General features: G+C 37.1%; 1 protein-coding gene across 1 annotated transcript in view; it reads right to left on the bottom strand.

Moving 5' to 3' along the window:
• NCAM2 (neural cell adhesion molecule 2) overlaps nt 1–23,476 on the bottom strand; it is a 274,139-nt gene extending 250,663 nt beyond the window's left edge. Inside the window, exons 1-3 of the mRNA XM_005428596.2 lie at nt 23,396–23,476; nt 23,114–23,304; nt 3,251–3,342 (exon numbers count right to left, since the gene is read on the bottom strand). Of these exons, the coding sequence (XP_005428653.2) occupies nt 3,251–3,342; nt 23,114–23,304; nt 23,396–23,476 (364 nt within the window). The remainder of the gene's footprint in view (nt 1–3,250; nt 3,343–23,113; nt 23,305–23,395) is intronic.
• Nucleotides 23,477–23,922: the final 446 nt, after the last annotated feature.

Genomic DNA, 23,922 nt, shown 5'->3' with positions numbered 1-23,922 from the left:
GAGGACATGAGCCCCTGCCCAGGGGGCTCAGAGACCTTGGCACAGAGCCCAAGACCCCTGTGCCTTTGATTTAGCCCTCAGAAAAAACGATTACCAACCCTAGATGAAGAATTACGAGCCACGAAAGTTTAAGTAGAATGATAGTGAATTTATCACAGGGTGAAAAACAGATTCTTTTGGGGTTTTTTAGAATGGGGGTTCAGGGGGCAAGATGGAGGGATCTAAGTGTGTCCAGCCTTTCTCCTTCTTGGTCTCCATCTTCTGCTGTGATGCTGGCACTTTTAGATTGGTTTAGAGTAGAAGCTCACTGTCTAACATAGGTGATAGGTATTGGGAAGTTATGGTAAATAATGTACATGTAGTTTTTAGTATAAAAAGATAACATATAAAAAGATAACACTGCCCCGGGAGCAGGCAGAGTGCCTCTGACTGTCCTGCTGAGTGGACCTTGGCTGGGCAGGAGAAAAAATTTTATAGATAAGAAACAATAAACAACCTTGAGACCAAGAAATTAAGAGCTCTGACTCCTTCTTCAATCGCCAGGCTGGGAAAAGAGACTTTCTGGTGCATCTCAAGGTCACTCTGACCAGCTAGAGATCCCCAGAACCACACACAGCCTGTGCCCATCACGCCAAGCTGCAAAATCTGGCAGGCACCAAAGCCCAGCCTAATCAATAGGGTGAGCTGCCCACTCTGAAATGCACGTTCAGCTTATCACATTGTCCCATTCCTCTAATATACCTCAGGGATGTAACCCTCTTCTCATTTTTTCAGGCCATTCTGAATGATCCTCCTCTCCCCAAAATCTGGACATCACCTCTGTCAGTTCAAACACCTACCAAAACATTTGTGTTTGCTGGACACACTGAAGGCTTACAATGCCATCTAAACTGCACCCTTTGTGTCTGGTTAAAGAAATGCCAATGGGGATAAAATTTCCAAGAGCATCTAAACAGGCACAGCTCTTATCAGACAGGGGCTTGACACCCTGTTTTCCCCAACAGGAATTCCACACTTCCCTAGTCCTGGGTCCTTATTCCTGCTAATGCACAATGAGAGAGAAAGCAGCTCCACTGGGCTGTGTCCCTTCAGCCCAAGGTGAAGGACAAGAGCAAGGAGCAACAGGACAAGCTTTCCCAGCTTTCCCAGATGGACAACAAAAATCATCCAGCCTACAAATGGTATAATCTCCTGAGTGAAAACCAGCAACTTGTGGTCTGAATCTCTGAGAAGCAGTGTGAAAACATCTTAGTACGTGGTCAAAATTTCCAACTAGAGTTCTGTAAGGCAAATTAGACCTTTCCCCAAACATTCGATGTTTCTCCTTTTATCTGTAAGATTGTAATTTTTTAATTATAAAAAATATATTACTACTATTAGCTTTTTCAATCAGTAAAGCAGGAAATTCTTTACTACTTAAATTTCCCTTTCTTTAATGATATTTTTTTCATATTAGTTACCCTGCAGCTTATACTACCTGATCTCATCAGAACTGGTCAGCTCAACAGCTGCAGGGTGAAATATACTAAAAAATAAACCAAGAAAAAAGATGAAATTAGCATTTAATCTCTTTTTTTTAGGTGAATTTCAGTTTTATAGCTCTTAAGTAATAACTAGAAATTTGTTATTAAATTCAGAAATATATTTTCAGCCTTGAAACTCTTTGATGGATCAAAGAAAAATGGAATCCTGTTTCCACACAAAAGCTCTAGATATAAGGAAAAAAACTCTAATAGAAACTTGGCCTCAGCCAATTTTATTAGATTAATGCAGTATGACAAATCAATGTAATATTCCCATATTTATGGCTTATAAGAGAGATTGGTTGCTCAGCTATGTAAATGTAATTTGCTTGGTTGAAATTCCTTCTCCCTCCCCTTCCTTCCCTGAATTCATATTTTCTGCCTCTCACACAATAGAAAAACAAGGTGAGCACAGCATTTTTAAGACTTTGAAAAATTTTAAGACTCAGTGAACAGAAGTGATGCATTAACTCTCTGTATCCCTTGGTGGTTTTTTTTCTACTAAGTGCTTATAAATAACAATTTCTGCGGCCCATTAAGCCTAAGAGGACTTCAGCAAAGGTAAATTCTCCAGTTCTTAACTGGAAGGCTCATATAGCAGTATTTTAACTATAAAAAAGACCCCACATACAGACATTCACATATCAAGTAAAGATCTGAGAACAGAGCCAGGATTTTGCCACAGATACAAATAAACTTCTTTTCATTTGGTATCAGCATATTCTTTGCTTTCTAATTTTCCTCTTAAAAAACCTAGCCAAAAAAATAAACAAAGAGCATCCAAAAGCAAATCAGCTTTTAGCTTTTCCATGGGAGGTTCTCAAGCTTTTTTATAGCATTTTTTTACAATTGTGTTTAAAGCACTAAAGAACTCATCACCAGCCAGTATAGGTTGTAAATAGTTATACAAAAATAATTACACTGTTCAACAAAGTAGCATAGTAAATTTAAACTCATCAATAAAAAGGCTAACCTTTCCTTTTCAAAGAAACCCAGAGGTCTATTTAAAAAAACCCTTTAAATTAAAAAAAATGGAGTATTTGATTCAAAGTATGTTAACATAACCACTGTCAAATGACACTACATATAAACAAATAAATTTATAAGCTTTAAATCAAAACCATATGACTTATTAGAAGTTGTCAGCTGTCAATTGCTCTTACCAAACTGTTTTAACATTATGACTTATTTTTTAGTTAGGGAAAAAAAAAGTCAAAGTAAATCTTTTTATGATCATTGTAGTTTTGGGCTCTAGTAACTAAACCCATATTTGCTATTTTTTTTACCCCAAATCTAGTATTTTCAGAAAATAGACATGACCACTGCCTTAATCTCACCTGATGTTAAAAGCATATTTCATACAAGATTTAAGCTGGTCAAATCACCTTACATCATCCAGGCATGCTGTATCTTCCTTACATTAGGGAATTTTTTTTGAAAACACACAAAAAACTCTAATTTCCTTTCCAAGTGAACCCTCAGAAACACTCTGGCACACTCTTGAACTGTAAGAAGGAGATGTATATGTGTAACATTTAAGAGATGACCTTATTTGTAAAACATAAAAGACCACTCAGCTGTGGATGAACAAGTAAGTATGTTTTTCTGTAAAAATCTTAATCAAAGATATGATTTTTTCAAAAGTATATGGAATTGCTTGCAGGGTACTTCATATGTAAACCTTTTTTGGACAACTGTGACAATAAAAACTATTTTTGAGAACTTACCTCTAGTCTTTTCATAAGATACTGTTGATACTGCACTTATTGTTCTGAAAACGTTTCCTTTCTTCACTCTGAGGAAAACTGGCAATTCAGCACTTCAGCAAAGAGCATTTCTTTGCAACAGACTACAAAAACATGCTCCAAGAAAACACATTATGCAAACGCTGCACAGCCTAATCCATATTTTATGACTACCAGAATAAGCAGAATAGATATGCTAAACACTCTTGAATGTTGGTTTTCCCCACCAAAATACCTGCATTGTTCTTCCAAAGGGAAACAATGCAGACATTAATACAATTGTGCCAACAGAACTCATGGCAATCAACTTGCATTTTGAAGGCATGGGATACTTATCAGTTAGAGATCCAATTACACATGAGACACCACATCCAGCTATAAAATATTTCATGCCTATTTACAGGTTTTTTTAAGCAATAAATGACTCATCTGATTTAACTAGCCTTGATGTTATGTTTCTGTTAAATTAAAAAAGGCTGCAGTTCAGCTTGTTACTTGCTTGCAGGCTATGACATGCTGCCACCAGGTGGAGATAATTTAATAAGAAACCTATTTATGTACAGAGACAGTGGGAGGAACTTCATAACATGAAATGGTTACTGTAAATTAACTAATCAAGGGGAAAAAAAGAGAAAATCTCTGAATTAACTAAAGAACTGGGACATATACTTTGTATCTACCACTAACATTAACATACAGAGAGGCAAAAACTTGATAAAAAATATTCTGATAAATCCTCAGGGATTTGACCTTCAAGAATTCAGAAATTCATACAGAAGTTCATTAAAAAGGCTCAGCAGCAGTCATCCAACCAGAGAACCAGTTCAAATACAATCCTGCAGCGTTACACTCCTTCACCAGTGTGTGTACGTGAATAACTGCTTAAAACAAACAAAAGACAAAGCAAATTGAGGCAATTGGGTCAGGAAATCAGTTACACAGAACTGCTGCTTCTTGAATGTGTCCAACAGACAGCAGACAAATGCATGTTTTAAGTGATAGTGTAAAAAAATCAGACTGTCAAAGACCATGCATGGCTGCTCTCTTCACAGAGACAGATTATGGGAACAGCATAATATTTCCTTTAGGGACTGTCATGCCACTGGCACTGTGTTTCTTCATGATGCAATATGTATTTAAAGGGAAATACAAACAGCTTTTCAAAACACTTATAAGCAAAATACAATATTTGTATGATGCAGTAGAGTCATCCCTCCCTGTTCATGCTCTACACTAGCAGTGCAATCCACTCATAAGCACCACCCAGCTTTAGATAACAGGAAGAACAAGCATTCTTTCACCCTGAAGTCCTTGCTGGGTGCAGATAATGGAGAAAGGAAGGCTGAGAACAAGGAAGTCACTGTATCATCCATGGCTTGACCCTCAGGCTGTCTCCAGCCAAAGACACTGCAGCACTTGAACCACGTCTGGCATGTAAACTTCACTCCCTCCCAAGGGCAGACACCAGGAGACTTGCAATCAGGGAGATTATACAGAGCTAGGTTGGTGGAGAGGTTCATAATTGGCTGCATGTCAAAACAAAATTGCAAGAACCAAACCTCCAATTTAGCTTTACTACAAATTATACTGCAAAGCAAAGATAGAGTTGTCTTCCCCTGGGAAAAAGGGCTGTTAGTTTTAGGTGTCTGTCTGTAGACCCACATTATTTTTCACATATTCAGTATTACACAAAACCTAAAGTAGGCATACTTTTCTTCAGATCTAGAATATCCTTCCCAATACTTCACTAAACTTTTGATTTGGTTTAGTTCTTCAGTACTTTAAAAAAATAATGTTATCTTCATATGTAATTGTCTTAGAAACCCCTACTTTAAATTAATTTTTCATAGTATGTATTTGAGAATATCCTGTTTGTCTTAATTTGTGACATGGAATTTCCTCTCTAGTTAGAGAGCAAAGTATAAAATACATTGATACCATGAGAGATACAAAGTCTTTTTAATAACACTTCATTACATAGAATTAAGACACTGCAAGCAAAGAAAAAAAAAAACACAGCACAAGTATTTTAAGTTGATTCATTTGTATTCCTCTGACACAAGATAATATGTCATAAAATGAAGACTAAAGTAGCAAAGTGAAGATTGTTTCAGAGGTGTTTTAAAAAGAAAATTGTAAATGTAATTTATTTCTAAATTACAAGCCTCTCACTAAAATACATTTAGTCAAACCTATTTAGGGAATACAGGTGAAAATCCTGTGGTTGGTGTTTTGCAAAAAGCTAAAGATGGCATTCTAATATGGAATCATTGATGAGATGCATCAACTAAAGACATAATAAATTGGAGCTATGATGTCATTTAATGATTTAATACGAGACTGGAAGAGCATTTCAATATGGACCAGAAATAGAAACCAGGTGTTTCCAAAAAGTGGAGGAAAATCAAGCTGTGTTAAACACTAGATTAATATGTATAGAAAGTTGCAAGAGCAGCTACATGGAAGCAGGAAGAAATTGGCATCTTCTAAACCTGCGTGAGCTTGCGTACCTCAAAAAGTGTCACCCATGTTTTCTGATGGAATACAAGGGTTCAAGATGATCAAAGAAAACACATTCAAGCAATTATTAGGTGGTAAATAGGATTTAACAGAACTGGGAATAAATGACTGGAAAACAGTGTCTTTTACAAACTATAATTACAAATAAAATATGTACTTTAACATATACATGGCTAGTTTGATATACTTCCAAATAATGTTAATTGAACATTAGTAGTGGCATAAATTTATTTCCTGCCTTGATTACACTGATATGCATCAGATGTATTCAATTCAAAAAATGTGAACAACATTGTATTTTGGGTTTTTTTTGTGGTAAATATTAAAACCTTAACGACAATCATATCATTTTAAACTAAAGCCTAAGCAACTTTGATTGACATGGCAGAATATCTACAAATAAAAAAAAAATCTTATGTTACAAAATTTGGAAGTCTATCCTGCCAGAGATACTGCTGTTTCATAAGAGATGATATGAAACATTACTGACTCTTTCCATTTGTCCCTTCTTTTCAAGGAATGAGTGGAACTAGACTTTGACATGTTGAATCCTGGAACTATGATTCTCTTTTTTCCTTAGGCAAAGTTGCTCGTACAAAGTGACTGAAACCATAAATAGAGAACATTTAGGAGAACATTCGCCTCCCGTATGGGTATCCAGCCTTCTTTGCTGCCTCAGAAGGCCAGAAAAAGCAGCTACATTGAAGAAATTAATGACATAATCATAGGAAAAAGGCAGAAATTTGTCTTATCATTAATTATTTAACAACATACAAAAGTCACAATTAAAATTCTTCTCTTCAAGATGAGTCACTTTTTAAGGTCTCCTCTGCAGAGACTACAAATACTGATCATTTAATGTTTTCAGTAACAGATTGGCAAAACGTACTTGGCTGTGATTTCTCTAAATACCAGATCCTTCTTTAAACATATCCAGAATAGTTTGGTGTCAGTTTCACAAAAAATATTAATGCTTCTGTTTTTCTAATGGCCATAACTCCTATTTTCTTCCACTGTTTGAGAATTCCTACTTATTTTGTGAAGTCAAAGCATTTAGAAACCATTTATTTTGGTGAACAGGAGTGAATTCTGCAGTCATATTTCATAGCATTTGTGAAATGCTACCTATTTTTCGTCTCAAATTTTGGACTTAATTATCACTAATCCATAATGAGAACATGAAATAAGTGAAAACTGAGATGATTCTCATTGCATGATTAATCTTTGCACAGATTTTTACAAACATGACATTCTAGAAAATTTCCTGAACAGATGTTAATATTTAGAATGGATTAAGCATTAAACAATTAATTCCAATGTACTTTTTATTTTACCAAATAGAGACTTTTAGAAGAAAATTCAAGGTTTAATTCCTAAAACTACCCCAAAAGTGCTGTTTTCCTGGGGTTTTTTTATTAAGTTAGAGATCCTGGTGTCCTTCTGTAGGCACAGCATTACCACAAATCCATTTACCCTCCTTTAAAATCACTTAATTTTATGCAAATATTTGTTCAAGTATTTTTTGAATATTTTCTATTCCAATTTTCTTCACTCTTATGGACAAAATTATTACATTTTCAGACTAAAGATGTTTAGTCAGCTCAAACTCATTTTTTCCTTCACCAAGCATATACTTGAATGAGAGAATAATTCTCTTTCCTTCCACTTGCCATTCTTGAATTGTTAAAGAGGTCAAATATATCCCTCCCCACTCTTGAGTAAACAAACCAATTTACTCTCATGTCCTGATACACTTTCTTATCTTGCATGAACACTTATTCCTAAAAACTAAAACAATTTTAAAAGAACAGACTTCACTTCACTGAAATATGGGAAAATGTTGCAGCTAAATAAAATTAATTCTATTTTTCAGATATATGAGACTATAGGCCATATTTACACCTACAGCCTCATACACTAGTTGTGCAAGAGCAACAAACCTGTACTGGCCAGACATCTTCTAAACAGAAATACAGAATTTGCTGGTGAACCCTCAGTTTCATTTAAGATTATGGGATGGAAATTACTTGCTCATTCATTTTGGCTTCGACTTGCAATTCAAAAAACTTCCTCTCACTACCCCTTACCATCAGTTTTTCTTTGCCCTTTTTAACACCTCCTTCCCCTCCCTACAGGATTTTGGCATTACGATTATGGATTCCAGAATGCATAGGATAAGCTCAGAGTGTGTTCTATCATCACCAGCAAGCTCAAGAAGTGTTACTAAAAGTAAGAGCAGGAAATTATGGTGGAAGTGGTTGAGATTTCAGAAAGATCTGAGCTGTAAGCATATAACTTGTGTTAAAGATCGTTTGCATATCACATAGGAATTACTAGATTTTTCTTTTATTTAGGTATCTGAAATTGGCTTTTTATCCTAAAGCTTACAGGTCTCCCACCAGAAGGGAGAAGCAGAAGAGAAAGGAGGGGGTGGAGGGAGAGAGACAGTACCACTCCTGTTTTCTACCACGCACACTAAGTTAAGGACAGAGAAACAAATCCTGCTAGTGAGTCACAACCGCTGTTCTACAGATACAGACAATTACGCATTACAAAGATAAAACATTCTGACTTGTGCATAGAGGGAAGCACTGCCTGAAGTCCTTTGAAATGAAACAGCACTCCTGTGTAAGCAGGAAACTATGGGAATGGGTGTGGGGGTGGCACAGAGCAGGAGGAACAAGTGCTGGGGGTCTGGGATTCACAATCTGCACAATTCGTCTTCTCTGCGTAGGCTGCATCACTGGAAGGGTGTTGGGAGGTAACATTTCATTCCATAGATATATATGTGCAAAGTCTAGAATTCCTAGCTATGCAAAGACCATTTTCCTCCTTACTTCACTCTCCTAGCATACGCAACTTATTTTACAGAACTTTAGAAATGGTAAACTCTTCCCCAATTTTCCTTGTATTTAAAAATTCACCTAGCAGTCTAGCTTGCTGCCAACCCCTTACTCAAACCACCAGTTCAGTATGAACCCAATTGGTGCTTTCCAGAGGGTGTTTTTGTTTGGCTGGGTTTTTATAGATGTATAACAATATATATTTCCTCCTGTTGGTAAATTATTGACATGTCATTGCATGGCTTCCTCTTCTCTGCTCTGCCTCATAGGACATCCAAACCTTTCACTTGCTTCAATCAAAAAATAGCAGTGCTCAAGTGTACTAGTACAATGAAATAATTCTGCATCTCAGCAAAGCTTTATCACCTGCCACCACTATAAGAAAAAAACTGAATCTACCCTCTTATGCAAGAAATTGACTATGACACCTGTTAGTTACAACCACCCCTTTTGTCTTCATTTACTACCAGTATCTTCACGCTGAGCTCAACAAGACAGAATATACAAAAGTACACCCTCAAGAGAAAGCAAAAAAATTCATATGTATACTAAAATTTCAATTTAAATAGCAAAGTGCTTCTGGTGGGGTAACTGGTTTAAAATTTGGAAAAGAAGAAGTCTACATGAAGCTTAAAGAACTAATTAAAGATGCAGTGGCTTTTAAATGTTCACAGCAAACCATTCACATTTCACTTGCAGAGGAAAATTTACCAAAAATAATATAGGCTAAACATGAATATTACATTATTATTATTATTGTAACTTTGTGCAAACAGCCTGCAAACTTAAGAAATCCCAAACACTAATAATAAGAACATCCATGTCTGTGAGGAGGAAAAGTATTATTATTGCACTCCTCTAAACTGATTTTGTACTTCATTTTAGGTAATCCCCATAGTGTCAGGTTCTTTGAATAAGTTTTTAAAATTGTTTTTCTTTCTTATATTTTTTCTAACTGGTATCTCAAATATTATTGTAACAATTCAAGAGAGATTTCTTGGAGGATTTTTTGGGGGGAGGGTAGGGGAAAGGGAAGGAGGAAAAGGGGTATTGGTGTTTTGATTTACACGTGAGAGAAACAGAAAGTCAGATATTGAGTGATATAGTCCTTTATTGAAAATTACCTGTAACTGACCATAATTTTGTCAGATAATTTCATTTTCCAGTTATTGGGCATATTTTGACTTGAAGAATCAGCTAAGTACTTTTAAATTCCTAAATATCCCTCCTAGAACTAGTTTTAAATTTTCTTTTTTTTAAGTGGTTTTAAGAGCCTGAGGATTTTAGATACAAAATGCACAGTACTTCCCTTTCATTTGAAGCTGTTTCTGCCTTTAAACTAGTTGTTAACTAGCCAAGGAACAATGAACTGTATTTCTTACAGCTGACACATTCAGAAGTTAATTGCTGACATAGATTTGGCAGCTATCCCAGTACAGGAAAAAAAGAATGTATGGATTCAGGCTACTTTGCATTCTGGTCAGAAACACTCACCAGCAACATGACAACGAACTTTGCACTCAAAAAGGTCCGTCTTTCAGAAGGCTGGAGATTAAATAAAACATCTTGTTTACCAAAGTGACAGATTTGGTCTGTAAAAACCAACAATCAAGATTAAAAAATCAAGGAACATATTACATGCAACAAACTAACCTCTAGTAAAACTATAACTGTTCTTCTCAAGGAGCCTATTTAAACATAAGAAAACCCCCCACATTTTCCTTAAAGTGAAAAAGGGGATGCATGCTACTAAGATACCCACATCATTTTTGAGAAATACTTAAATGATAATTAAAGATAAGAATTACTACAAAATGTTTATTAAAGATCCAACTGAATAGAGAAATTAAAACTATTTTATACACACACGCAAAAGTCCTTGTATTTCTGAGCAAGTTGCACTTTCTGTTGAGTTACTCCAGTGATACATGCTATCAATTTTAATCATAATTTATCTTGTTTGTGTTAGTGTAAGTTATACTTTTGTTCATCTGAGTAATCCCTACAAAAAGAGAGAAATGTGGTCTTGTTTTAACCCTGCAGAAGCCAGGAGGGGAGCAATGGGAGCAATGCATCCCAGAGCTCTGCAGAAGCAGTGCAGGGGCACGTGTGCGTGCCTCTCATGCCATTACCACGGCTCCAAGCAAGGCAGCTGCCAAAAACATTCCTTTCAGCAACTGAGTGTACACTGAACAGCATCCAGAATAGTTATATAGAAGTTATGTTATTGACTTTGAAGACAAAACTCTATCTATCCGTTTGAAAGGCACATCATCATTTTCCCAAGTCATCCAGGAAAGAAGTGCAGGGATGAATATTCATGGATCAGCAGAAGGAGGTGATGATTGATTTTATAAATTTATGAAATATGCTTGGTTTAAGATATAAATATGCATTTTCATATAGGATTAGAACTTTAAATGAAATGTTGGGTCTCCTGCTCTCTACATTGTCAATGGTTAAAGCACAAGGAAATTCTACCGTAATGAAATACGTCAATATATATGAGTTACATCAGTTACTTGAACAAAAGTACAGCTGCATTCTCTGTACCTCTCTTCTCTTTACAATCCCCTTCTTGTTCTTCCACTGGTCTTTTCCAAGTCTTTTAGACCTAACTCTAAATAAATTATGCTGCTGTTTATACAGCCAATTCAATTTACAGCAATAGATAACCTCTTGTGTGTACAAACAGTGAAGGGGACACATAAATTTTGCCCCTCTAATTACTCTGTTCTCTCAGTTGTTTTAAGGGATCAGGGAATGTGCATTCCAATCTGCATTCCAGAGCCCTCCCCATTTCTACTGTGGGATTAAAGAAACTACACAGGGTTGCCCCAGCATTTGGTACCCTTTACATTGCTTGCTCAAAACATCTGCCTAAGTAACAACATGGCCTTTTTAGAACATTGATTAAATACATAGAGTTATTTAGCTATTTCTATATTTGAAACTAATATTATCAGTAATTAATTTTGCATTTGTATTTCAATGTGTTTGTGGATCATAGAAAGGCAGCTGTGCAACACCAAGGCACCTGTGTTTAAATGGAAACAAAACTCAGGAAGACAAAATGAGGTCCACCTTCACTCCCAAAAGACATGAAACCACAACTGCAGATATCCAGTCTGGCAATTTTAATAAATGGAGTTTGCAGGAAAGAAGAAAAAAGCTTGGTCAGGCTCTGAACATATCAATACTGGAAGCATCTTTCTCACCCAATTTCATGCACCTGAAGCATTACCAGTCCAGCATTCACAACCAGCTGAAAACATCAAAACAGCCTGGTTGGCCATGGAAGTAAAACAGTTTGGTTATTCTATTTAGTTCTTCAGAGAGATACATGCTCACAGCTCTTACTTCAAAACCACAAAAAAAGTAATTTCTGATGCAGTGTCAGAATAGTGAGAGGGGAACGTAAACCTTTAAATACATGTCTTACAGGTTGTTTTCACCCACATTAGGGTGTTTTTGGCTTTGTGCTGGGTTTTTTGTTTGTATTCCTCTCCTTCCCCCCCTGCCACCCAGCAACGTATTTTCCCACCAAAAAGCACATTTATGTTTTGATTCCCTGATTTCTTAAAAAGAACCACCGAGCATTCCCCTCACTAATCTTCAGATTTAAATAAAGATTTCTGAGAGGTAGTCCTTAGGATTCCAAAAAAATGCTAAATCAAGCCCAGCAAACATTTCAGCCTCTGCTTTGGCCCATTTGAGACAGAGCTCCTGGACTCAACGTGCATAGCACCAAAGAGCAACAGTGAAACCAGTTGACAATCAGCACATCTTTTCATGTCAATTTTGACTCTACCACATAATAAAATAAAAGCAGGACAACTGTCACAGCATTGAAATTAAATCAAAATAGCTGGTTCAATTCTGGATTCATGATGGACTCTGACTTTTCTCAAAGTTCCTTTATGCTTAAGTTCACATCAATTAAGGAAGAAAATATCCATAGAGGCATGACTTCATCATATTTCAATTATTTTAAGACTGTAGGAAAAGTATCTTTATAATGCAAAGGAAAGAAAAAATTAAAAAACACTCAAAAACACGCCAAAACCCCCATTCCAACAAAAAAAAACCCAAAACCCAGTCAAAACAAGCAAATATTTATTTAGGTAGGAATTAAACCTTACACAAAGGTATTTCATGAACAATTGAAATCAGACTGGCAGTAGGATTTTTTTTGTATAGAAATGTTTACTGTGAAAAGTAGCTTTTGCTTCACTATGCAGTTTTTTTCCTAACAGCTTCTTAGAAAAGCTTATATTCTCATTTCTGCTGTTTTAGTAATTCTTTGTCATAGACACGTGCAGCTATTTTTAGGACCAGATTTCAGAAAAACATCAGGTAACAGAATTTTAAGAGGAGGGATTGTCTTCCAGTCTTATGAGTGCTATGTGAGATTTTATGTGATGCTTTCATTAGAGAAAAAAAATCATGGAAAGGGTTGTAAAGCACTGAAACAGACTTCCCAGGAAAGTGGTGGGGTCACCATCTCTGTAAACATTCAAAATTGTGTGAATACAACAGAGAACACAGTTTAGCACTGAACTTGGCGGTGATTCTGGGTTGATGCTTGATTACCTTAAAGGTCTTTGACAACCTTAACAATCCTATAATTCTATAAAAGCACCTCTGGACTATGAAAATAAAATCTTTTGTTTCAGCAGTCCTACACCTTTAAAAAAAAACCAACAAAACAGTAAAAAACACATTAAAAAAACCCAAACAAGCAAAAAAATAAACCAGAAAACCTCCACCACTGACCAAAAAACATCTCTTGTTGGAGGAGAACAAACACTCAGGGTTCCTCCTTCTGCACTGTTTGAGTTTCCCATCCCTCCCCCCATTACAATAGGGTTTTTTTTTTGATCAAGCATTCATAAAAGTAATTAGATAATTCAGTCATTTTCATAGGTAAAACCAGACCATCATTGCAGTAATAGTAATGAGATTTTATACAGGAAGACAGATAGGGATGTTACTTATTTAATATCTGCCAGGTCACAAGAAATAGAGTTGGTATAGTTATGAACAGAAACGTTTTTTCTGCAGTGCTACCTTGCATTGACTTACATGTCTAAAGACTAATAGTATCTAAAAACCTCTGAGAACACTCCTGAGTGAGCACCACAGTCTGGAAAATAGTCACAAACATAGTTAAGGTGCAACAAAGCAATAGCAACAGTCACTAATAACACTAAAAAAGAGTAAGATTTCCATAGAATAGCTTTTACAATGTTTACATGATGATAAATCCTTTCTTTTTTCTGGTAGACTCACTGGCTACAGTTATCTGTCCTGTTTTAAAATGAGCACAGAGGAACAGAAATCAGAACTCCATCTAACAGCAGAAGGGCTTTTCCCTGGAAAAAGATGCTTTCTGGGATTGCTTACTTGTGCTTGTTTGGTTTTTTTCCTAAATCAGATCATATGTAACTAAAAATGCAAAATACGTGATTCACAGAGAGGTCTATTTCTTTTCATCACCATTTTTACTCTTTACTGAATAGTTTCCCCAGCCATATCTGCTCTTTTATGCAGCAGATAAAGTGTTCATTCATGTACCTAGGACCACACAAAAAAATAAAAGGCTGTCAGAGTGTGGCACAAAGGGCTATGCAGAGTGAAATAGGTGATTCCTGAGATGTTAGAACACAGATAAGAATCTTCTGATTTAAACTAGTCTTTGCAAATGATATAGAAATTTGAATGTAAGATCAAAATTATTTTTAAAATTAGTAGCACATACAAAGGCCATGCACTCACAGAATTGAAAATCACTATCGTGACAGTAAATAGAATTCTATAAATTTTCTTCCAAGAATGGTGAAATCAGAGTAAGTCTACCCTAAGTGTAGCAGCACTGTATAGAAAACACCACCTCTGAGAGAGTTCCCAAACCCAGCAACATAAATTTTTTACATACACAGGCTGTATAATCCAAAGACAGAATTCTAATTCACAGAAAAGCAGTGCACAGGTGCTGGAAAGGATTATTTTGACTAAATGCTAAAAGCTGTTGAACCCAATGTGTGGAATCGCCATAAACTGGCACAAGTCCCTGGAACATCTGATGGCTCAGACAGTGGCACTTACAGACCTGCAGGCATGACCTGAATACTGAAAGCCTAAAGAACAATTTTGACCAGTGTCACAAAGCCACAGACCAAAACAAACAAGTAAATCAAAACTCTCAAAATCTCAAGCAAAACTGAGCGATGAATTTAGTGATGGATTTTCACACTGAATGCTAAACTTCCCAACACAGTTATAGCCTGGGCTACAGCTAAGTGAACATGATGATTAATTGCAATTTTTTCCACGTTTCCAGAGGGAGATAATGAAATCAGTAGCTTACAATATTTACAGTGCATCTTTGGATTTATTATTGAAAAGCACAGAGAAAAATATTCTTTTTCTGTCTTGCATTTTATCTCTTGAATAGAATCTGGCACACCAGAACACCCCTTTAATTTCCAGTTCTTCCGTGCTCTTGGATTAGCCCACACTTTTTCAGCACTACTTATAAACATGCCCACTACTTAAACACACAAAGTTAGAGCTTGATTTTTCTATTCTTCACGGAATCAAAATTCCCACATACTCATATGGAATTGATACAACTCCTGAAAGCTTCAATCAGACCCTGAAAAGTGCAATCAGTACAACCCCTGAAACACTTGACTCCAGTGGGAGATCCGTGGCTGCAGGGCGTGCACAGTTCTGTTAGCAGAACTCATCTCACGTAACACAGTTTTCTTAAAATAAAAGAAAATAAAAGTCTGGAGATGTGGCATTCATATCATACTACAGACAGCCTTCACTGGAAAAAGTCAGCATTAGCTTCTGCTTAACTCTAAATTTGGGTATTGTTCCCCAACAGAGAAAGCAGAGGAGCATGTGAATGGCTGCATTATTTATTACAGACAGCAATGCCCAACTGGATATAATTCATTCTAAATTCCAAGATTATTAAGACAAAATTTACAAAATTTGCATTCACGAACAAAAAACACAAACAGAAAGCAGCAAAACCAAAGATTCTGTTGCAGAATAAAGATCCCTCATACCAGATCGTTCGGGTGATTAGCAAAAACCAGGCTTAAATGTTGTGCAAGGTTGTCTTTGCAATTCTCTGTTATTGCTAAAATAAAATTTTAAAAAAAATTAATAAATGCCAAGAATTTAAGCTACACTTTTTGACAACAGGTGCAGCCTCACTTTAAGTGCTGTATGCAGTTTTGGCTACCTCAATACAGGAATTATATCAGAGAACATCCAATAGAGGGCAATGGGGATAGGGAAGGGTCTGGAGGGGAACCATGTGAGGAGCATCTGAGGGTACTTGATTTGTTCAGCCTGGAGCAGAGCGGACTGAGAGGAGACCTCAGTGCAGTTACAACTTCCTCAGGAGGTGAAGAGGAGGGGCAGGCACTGATCTCTGTGGTGACAGTGACAGGACCCAAGGGAATGGTGTGAAGCTGCATCAGGGGAGGTTTAGGTGGGGTATCAGGAAAAGGTTCTTCAACCAGATGGTGACTGGGCACTGGAACAGCACCAAAGCTGACAGAGCTCAAGGAGCTTTTGGACAATGTCTGTGGCACATGGTGGGATTGCTGGGGTCGCCTGCACAGGGCTGGCAGTCTGACACCATGATCATGGTGGGTTCCTTCTAACTGAGGACATTCTGTGATTCTGACCCATCTTAAGAGTAACAATACTTCTTCCCTCCTGTTCATATGCTACAGAGTCACTGGTCAGAAATTAATTTTCGTCCTGAAAGGTTGGTTTTGGGGGTTTTTTTTGTTTATTTTTTTAATCATTCTATATCCATTTACTCATGTATCAAGCTTTGTTTTAGAGTATCTCCGCTCTTTCCATACGCTCATCCCTGGGAATCATCTTTCTAGCAATCAAATCTCTCTCAGCATTTATTTCACCAGGATCACTGCTAGACCAGTTTTAGCCCTCATCTCCTTGTAAGGCACAACCTGCAACACTGACTATTGTGCAAAAGAGATACTTACAAACAAGGAAGCTTTTTTGAAATTGGCCTGATGCAAATCAGCTTAAAATTCAAATATTTCACATTACTATTTGTTAAATTAAAATAGCTATTACCAAAAAGGTAGGAAAATAAAATGCTTAAAAAAATTAGGGAACTGACTACTAAGCAAAAAAAAAAAAACAACACTGTAAAGCCCATGAATATAACACGTAGTTCTGAGTCCATCACATAGGAGATTGACAGCTTCTCTGTTATGTGCTATTTCAAATGCCACAGAAGAGTCAAGTAAGGAACTGGTATGACTCCACTACTTACAGCACCACAATTAAAGGACTGAACATTTTTTTCAGACTTTTTTTTCTCTTGTGTAAGTTGTTGACACTTTGTACCAAGCAGATCAAAGCACCGGCAGATTTAGGAACAAATTCAGGCAACAAAGATCTGCCAAGATTGTTAAGGAAGATCACACAGATATAACCTGACATATCCCTGAACATGATAGGTGCTCTGACAGAAGTATCACGCTCTTTCTGCTCTGTACTTACTTGTTCCTTTATGACTCCTGCTTTGAGTCTCTGTTGAGGTCACTGGAGCACATCAATCTTTTTCTGATCCAGTAAGCACATTAGTTTATGAGTATGGTGTGTTCAAGAACTTCTTAAAAAATGCTGTATTATGATACTCCAGATAACTGGTCTCCAGTACGTTTAAGATATCCTCATTTGCTATCCTCTTCCCTATAAATCAACCACACTGGATCTGTAGTTTATTCTGCTTTGACCAATTAAAATAACAATGTCATAATATTAACACAATACAATTGCACCTTGATTACATGTATCCTCTTACAATAAAAAAAAAAGATTGTATCATCAGTTAAAGGAACTGTTCATAATAAGAGGCAAGATTACGTCTTCCTTCCTATTTATATCTATCTGTATCACATCTTTACATTTCTGTTTTTAAATACTTTGTTATTTTAACCATGGACCTGAGTTCATGCAAGCCAAATTCAGCTGAGTACAAAGGTCTACAAAGTTAATGGGTTTGAAATTACTTGCAGCTTGACTGAATCTGGTGCAAAATCTTTTAGTAGCAAGAAAATTGCTGGCAATGAGTGTTTTTAATCTGAATTCATACTATGCTCTAAAGGGCACCCCTTGGGCAAAGGGGTCAGGACAATGACTTCTTGTGTGAAGTATGAATTTTTCCAAGTATGAATTTTGGATCATAGCTGATATTGTTCCTTAGACTACAACTGCAATGCAAAGCACTAGTTTAGTATTAGCTAATGAGAAACATCATCTTGAAAAGTTTCATTTGTATCCTTATAAGATATTCATAAGCTACAGCTCTGACTATTGCTGAATTATGAGGTTATTCATCAACCTCTGTCCACTGTTTAGCAATACTACTCAGGTAATTAGGACACCAAATGAAAACAAGTGCAGCCTTCTAAAGTCACAACATAAATTTTGTTAGGAGGAAAAATTTAACTCAGCAAAATGAAAACGAGCCACTTGTATTTCCCTCTCAATTTTTGTTTTTTTTTACCAAGAGCCACTACATCTTAAATGAACATAAATTAACATATCAAAGATCTAAGCTTTTTATGGAAAGCTGGTTCTTGAAGGAACTTGTTTAGTTAAGAGGATATTTATTTCAGTAATGATAGGACTACTAAAGAGGCTGACAATGATAGAATGACTAAAGAGGCTGACAAAACCTTCATAGTGCTACATGCTGCTTCCCAATTTTGTCTGGATGTTATCCATCCAGAAACTGGATATTTCAGACAAGATTATGCTTGGACCATGGAAACTGGTAACAAATTACACCTTTGGTTAGTGGATCTCCAGGCTTGCCAAATAGGTTTCTGAAAGACTTGTTTTCTTCATCCTTTTTGCCATGATCCTTATGCATCACATTAAAGAGCAGGTGAAACCAAAGAACCACATTTTTTCTTTTCCAGAAGAGGCAGGAAGCAGATAAAACATTTCAGCAGGTGTTTGGCTGCAAGTTTTTAGCATTGTTCTTAAATAGGCAGTAACTGGGTAATGAATCTTTAGTTGATACACTTTACTGTCACCTTCTTTCCCAGATTAATCTACTTGTGACAGTAAAATAAATGCTTTTAAAGAACTGGTGCTTCTTGTCTCTCATGCAAACACAAACTTAAGTCAATGGATGGTGTCCTATGACTAAAATTAACAGAGTTTGGCTACAGTCATAGAATGGCTCAGATTGGAAGGGACTTTAAAGATCAAATCATTCTAATCCCACCGTCATGGGCAGGGACACTTCCCACTAGAACAGCTTGCTCAGAGCTCCACTCAGCCTGGACTGGAACAATCCCAGGGACAGGATCCACAACTTCTGTGTGAATCCTCTTCTAGTGCCTCCAAAATGACAATATTCACAGATATCTTAACATCTTAGCACTATGTTATAAATTTCTCATTCTGCAGTAGATCATTAGACTTGCAGTTCAGGCCATTACTGCCGTGCATTCATTAACGACCCAGCTGCTAATGCACAAATGCAAAGAGAGAGATTTTCTGTTAATCATAATTTCCTAAATCATAACAGCAGCATAAACGGGCAGCGTTGCCTATCTCATGCTATTTAAAAAATAAATGCCAGTGATCTCCTGTCATTTCAAGAGATGTTTTCACATACTTCAGTGAAGCCACTGGAATCAATGGATTCCTGCTAAGAATGAGCCTCTGGTTTGGTGCTTCCATGGAGCCACTCAAATGCAGGACACTCAAAGGCTTGGCAGTCTTGTGAACACAAGGATTTCTAACGTTGTGGATGCCTGTATTCTTTGTGTCCTTTCCACATAACATTTGTTAACACTTACATGTATTTCTTTTCCAGTACACAAGGATTTTAATATCATAATATGTCACCACAAATAGCTGTAACCAGATGACTCTCCCTATTTTTCTTTTCTTTCTATTCAATAAATTAAAAGGTAGGTTCTCTGCTCATCTACAGCAAAGCAAATCAGAAAATGTCTTCTCCAATTAATGATATCATGAATCAATAGATAACAAATAATGCAAAAATTCAGGCACGTAATAAAAATAAGAACCTTGGTACCTTTATTTTTGAAGACACCCCATTAAAGATGCTATGGCATAACAAAAGGCATCTGAAGATTATCTTGCTTTCTTAAGTTAACTCTTTTGTTTCCTGATATAGTTTAAAAATACACAAACACATTCAAACAGTTTTAAGACGAACTGAGCTACAAAAGCAATAAAAATATTGTGTTAAAGAATGCAGAATTACGTCACTGAAGCTGGGCATCCTCAAATTCTTGAAGTAACAGCAAGTAGTGCTCTGAATGTCCTATTTAATACTAAAAAATATTCTGAGTTTCAAACTAGCTACCAAGAATTGAATATTCTAGGCAAATACCTAAACCAAGAAGTAGTTAAATACACCAAGGGGGAAGCCATGACACCATGTCAGAATTAGGCCATGATTGATTGCTTAGGTCAAAATAAAACCTGGTGTTAAGATATAAGTTACCAATAGGCCTGGATCTAGTCTATGAGACTCCAACAAGTCTCCAGATTTGAATACCTCAGGTTATCAATAAGTTTTTCCTCCAGTCTCTCCTATTTCTGAATTTCAAGAGACATTGAAAATGAGATTCAAATGGCCTGCAGAACTTTGGAATACACATCATCAATTAGACTGCCCTTATTTCTTAAGGCAAATGTATATGCTAAAAAAAAATTAAGACAACAAAAACCAAAACGCCCCATCAAAAAAAAAAAAACCAAAAAACCAAAAATACACAAAAAAAACCTCTAGCAAACAAATAAAACATATGGCATGAATTAGTTGAAATAGACGGTTTAAAATCTGAATACCAGCTATTATCCAGATTCTTTACCTGGAGAAGTTCATATCCTACTCTTTCAATAATAGATTTTCAACTCACAGACACAAATTACAGTGAAGTTAAAACATGTGTTTCCCAAAATGTCGTATTAACTTGACTCAATTGCAGTGGAATCAAATGGCATGTGCTGAATGTAACTGTGGGATTACTGGAGTAAATTGAAAGAAAATCAGTAGGTAAACATGAACCACTTGCGAAAGGTGCCTCAAAGAAAAGGTCAGTGAAAGGGCAAACAAATACTGCATTTGTTCTCAAAATATTTGTTGAATAAGGTGGCCATGAAAGGCAAATAATACATAAATTCGTCTTAACAATCCAGCAGCATTTCCATAGATAGAAATAATGAGTTATCTAAATAAATGTGTTATGCTGAACGAGGAAAAGTCCAAATTACGCTATTCAACCTCTAAGACTTTGAAGCTCTGTGTCCATGACTTTATCATTCATATGTTTCATGATTTAGAGTTACTGTAAATGATAAAAGTATCTCTAGTTCCATTTGTATGGGAGTCCATGAAATAAAGCTCTCTACATATTTCTCATATACCTATTTCTAAGTCAATGTTTCAGAACTCCTCATCAGTTCAGACTTATTTTCAGGCAGGTATTTTGATTCCCATATTTACCTGAAGAGGAGAATGTAGCCTAAATGAGAAAAATCAAACATGATTTTGTCAGATTTTTGTTTGTTTTAGAAGGGTGAAAACAAGAAGGAAAGATAACAGCTGTGTTTTAATTTTGATGCAATTGTACAAATCAACTGGTAGAAAATATCTGGCTGAAGTCTCAGAATCTGCTTCAGATTTCAGTGTACAATCAGAAAACAGTAGTTCCACTTAATCCAGTAAGCAAAATCACTGATTTCAAAAATCCCAAATGTCATGGGTTCACTACACAAAAAGTAGAAAGAAGCGGGATTCCAGACTGTTGGTGAATAAGACACACATGCTGGCATCTCTCTGGGGGAAAGTTTCTCATTAACAAGCAGTCCCTTTAAAGCATTTGTAAAGAGAAACCTCTTCACAAAATACAAGAAGAAACTTCATACCAAAGCAGTGAAAAGAGGAAAGCTGAAGCACAACATACTCACTCCTATGAATCTCCTGGATGAGCACAAAATAGATTGAATTCTACAAGCAAACATTTTCTACTGCAACTTAAAAAAAAAAAAAAAGCTAACTTAAAGAAATGTGTATTATGCAGAGTGGTAAAAAAATAGGATTTTACAATTTGGGAAGATGCCCATTTCATCCACTTCAAGTCAGTGTCCCCAGACACTGGTAAAAACCAAGAAAACTTTATTTATCACTACATATCTTAAAAGGCAGATTTGCAGAGTGCAGTATGCTCTTTTTTGGTTTGTGGTATGGTGGGGATTATGCGTGTGTGTTTTGTTTCAATTTTTATTAAAGCAAAGCTAATTCAAGCTCGATAAATTGTCTGGACAGCTTTGAAATGTTAAGAAAAAAAATCCTTTTGTTTGAGCATAATAACACTGCCAGCTAAACTCCTCCCTTGTGATGAAATTAGGAGAGGGACTATTTGGCCCTGGTAGATAATTATGACATTCATAAGCTCTTAACGTAAGGGGCTGGGGGAGGGGGTGCCTGTCTGCTACTTGTTCTCAAACTGCTCTGATTTTCTGGAACAGAACAAATACAGCACAGTTCCCTCTCTCCAGTCTTAAACACCAGCACTTCTCAAAGAAAAGGCTTCAGTCATTCTTCATAAAATCTACTGCAGCTATATCCTTCAAAATATAAACCCTGAACCCAGGAGTTTCAATATTTCTAAAGCAAATAATCCAAATGTAGTTACTGACTTTTTCTTAGCCATCCAAACTATTTGAAAAGTCATAATCATTTAATATTGACATAATAATGCCTTTCTTAAAAACAAACAAAAAAAGTAACCCTCACAAGCGCCACAATCTTCATTTGATGATGTAAGTGTTCCTCATCACTGCATTCCCCGAATAAAAAATAAAGTCCCCAAGAGTTTTTGGAATAGCCTCTCAAATAATTTGATTCACTTCAAGAAATTCTCAAGATTACTTCAAAGTGCTGTCAAAAAAAAAAGTACAATAAATCACCTCAATAATGCTCATTAAAATTTAAACTAATAAACTCCCCCCCAAACACTGCTGTAGAAAATGTCTCTTCCCTAGCAACCTAAATGGGTGCATTTTCCATATGCAGATGTTCTCCCATTCCCATTTACTATGCCCTGCTGTGGATTGAGGCTGCACATTTCTGTTACTTCCACAGTCGGTTAAAAAATCGTACTCTGCCACTGCAATTCCCTTCCTTTATTAAAAAGAATAAAATGAAGCTGTTTCTTTAAATTGAGAGAAATAACTTACTATCAATATTAGGTTTATTCAGCTTTCCTCCTCTTCTTTCCATCCCCTCCTCACACATATCCTATAATTTTTAAAACTCGCTTTAATAGCATCTGTAATTCCACTCCATTATTTATCTCCTGACATTTGTGATAGTAAGAAACCTAAACTATGCAATCCACCCACGCTGCAGAAATCACACTTCACGAAGTCGCTTTCTATCCTTCCTCCTTTGGAGGAGGCGCATTCCACATCTCCATCATTACACCAGGTGGATCCATGCAAAGCCTGCAGGAAGCATTCCCGCTCTCCTCCTCTGCCATCCCAGTGCCGGCTGGACCCAAAAGCCTCCGGAGTGCTCCCGAATCGCTGCTCCTCGGGAGACCTTCCCACCTCAGGGGTGCCAAAAGCAGGGGAGCATTTTCTCGTGTAGAAATTGAGAGCACCTGGTGCTCTGTTTTTACTAATTGTGGCCGAAAGAAACCGCCTGGATGGTGCCAGGCTTGGCCACGGATGCACGGAAGGAGACTTGGCAGCTGCAGTTCTTGGTACCCTGAGGCATCATGCCTGACCCCTGTCCCTTCCTGAAGCGCCACAAATCTCGCTGTCCCCGCATCAAACTTACTGTGTTCTACTGCAACTTATTCCAGCCCCGCACAGGCGACACATCCAGCACTGCCAGCCCGGCACAGGACACCGTGGGTGACACACAGGACACCGTGGGTGGCACATCCAGCCCTTCCAGCCCCGCACAGGCGACACATCCAGCACTGCCAGCCCGGCACAGGACACCGTGGGATGCACATCCAGCCCTGCCAGCCCGGCAGAGGACACCTTGGATGACACATCCAGCCCTTTCCAGCCCGGCATAGGACGCCGTGGGTGACACACAGGACACCGTAGCTGGCACATCCAGCCCTTCCAGCCCGGCACAGGACGCCGTGGGATGCACATCCAGCCCTCCCAGGCCGGGAGCAGCGGGGCGAGGCCGCCCCGTCCCGGGCACTGCCC

This window comes from Geospiza fortis, unplaced genomic scaffold, assembly GCF_000277835.1.
Source record: "Geospiza fortis unplaced genomic scaffold, GeoFor_1.0 scaffold571, whole genome shotgun sequence".
Classification (NCBI taxonomy): domain Eukaryota; kingdom Metazoa; phylum Chordata; class Aves; order Passeriformes; family Thraupidae; genus Geospiza; species Geospiza fortis.
The sequence above is the reverse complement of the archived record's forward strand: the minus strand, read 5'-3'. Positions and strand labels throughout refer to the sequence as shown.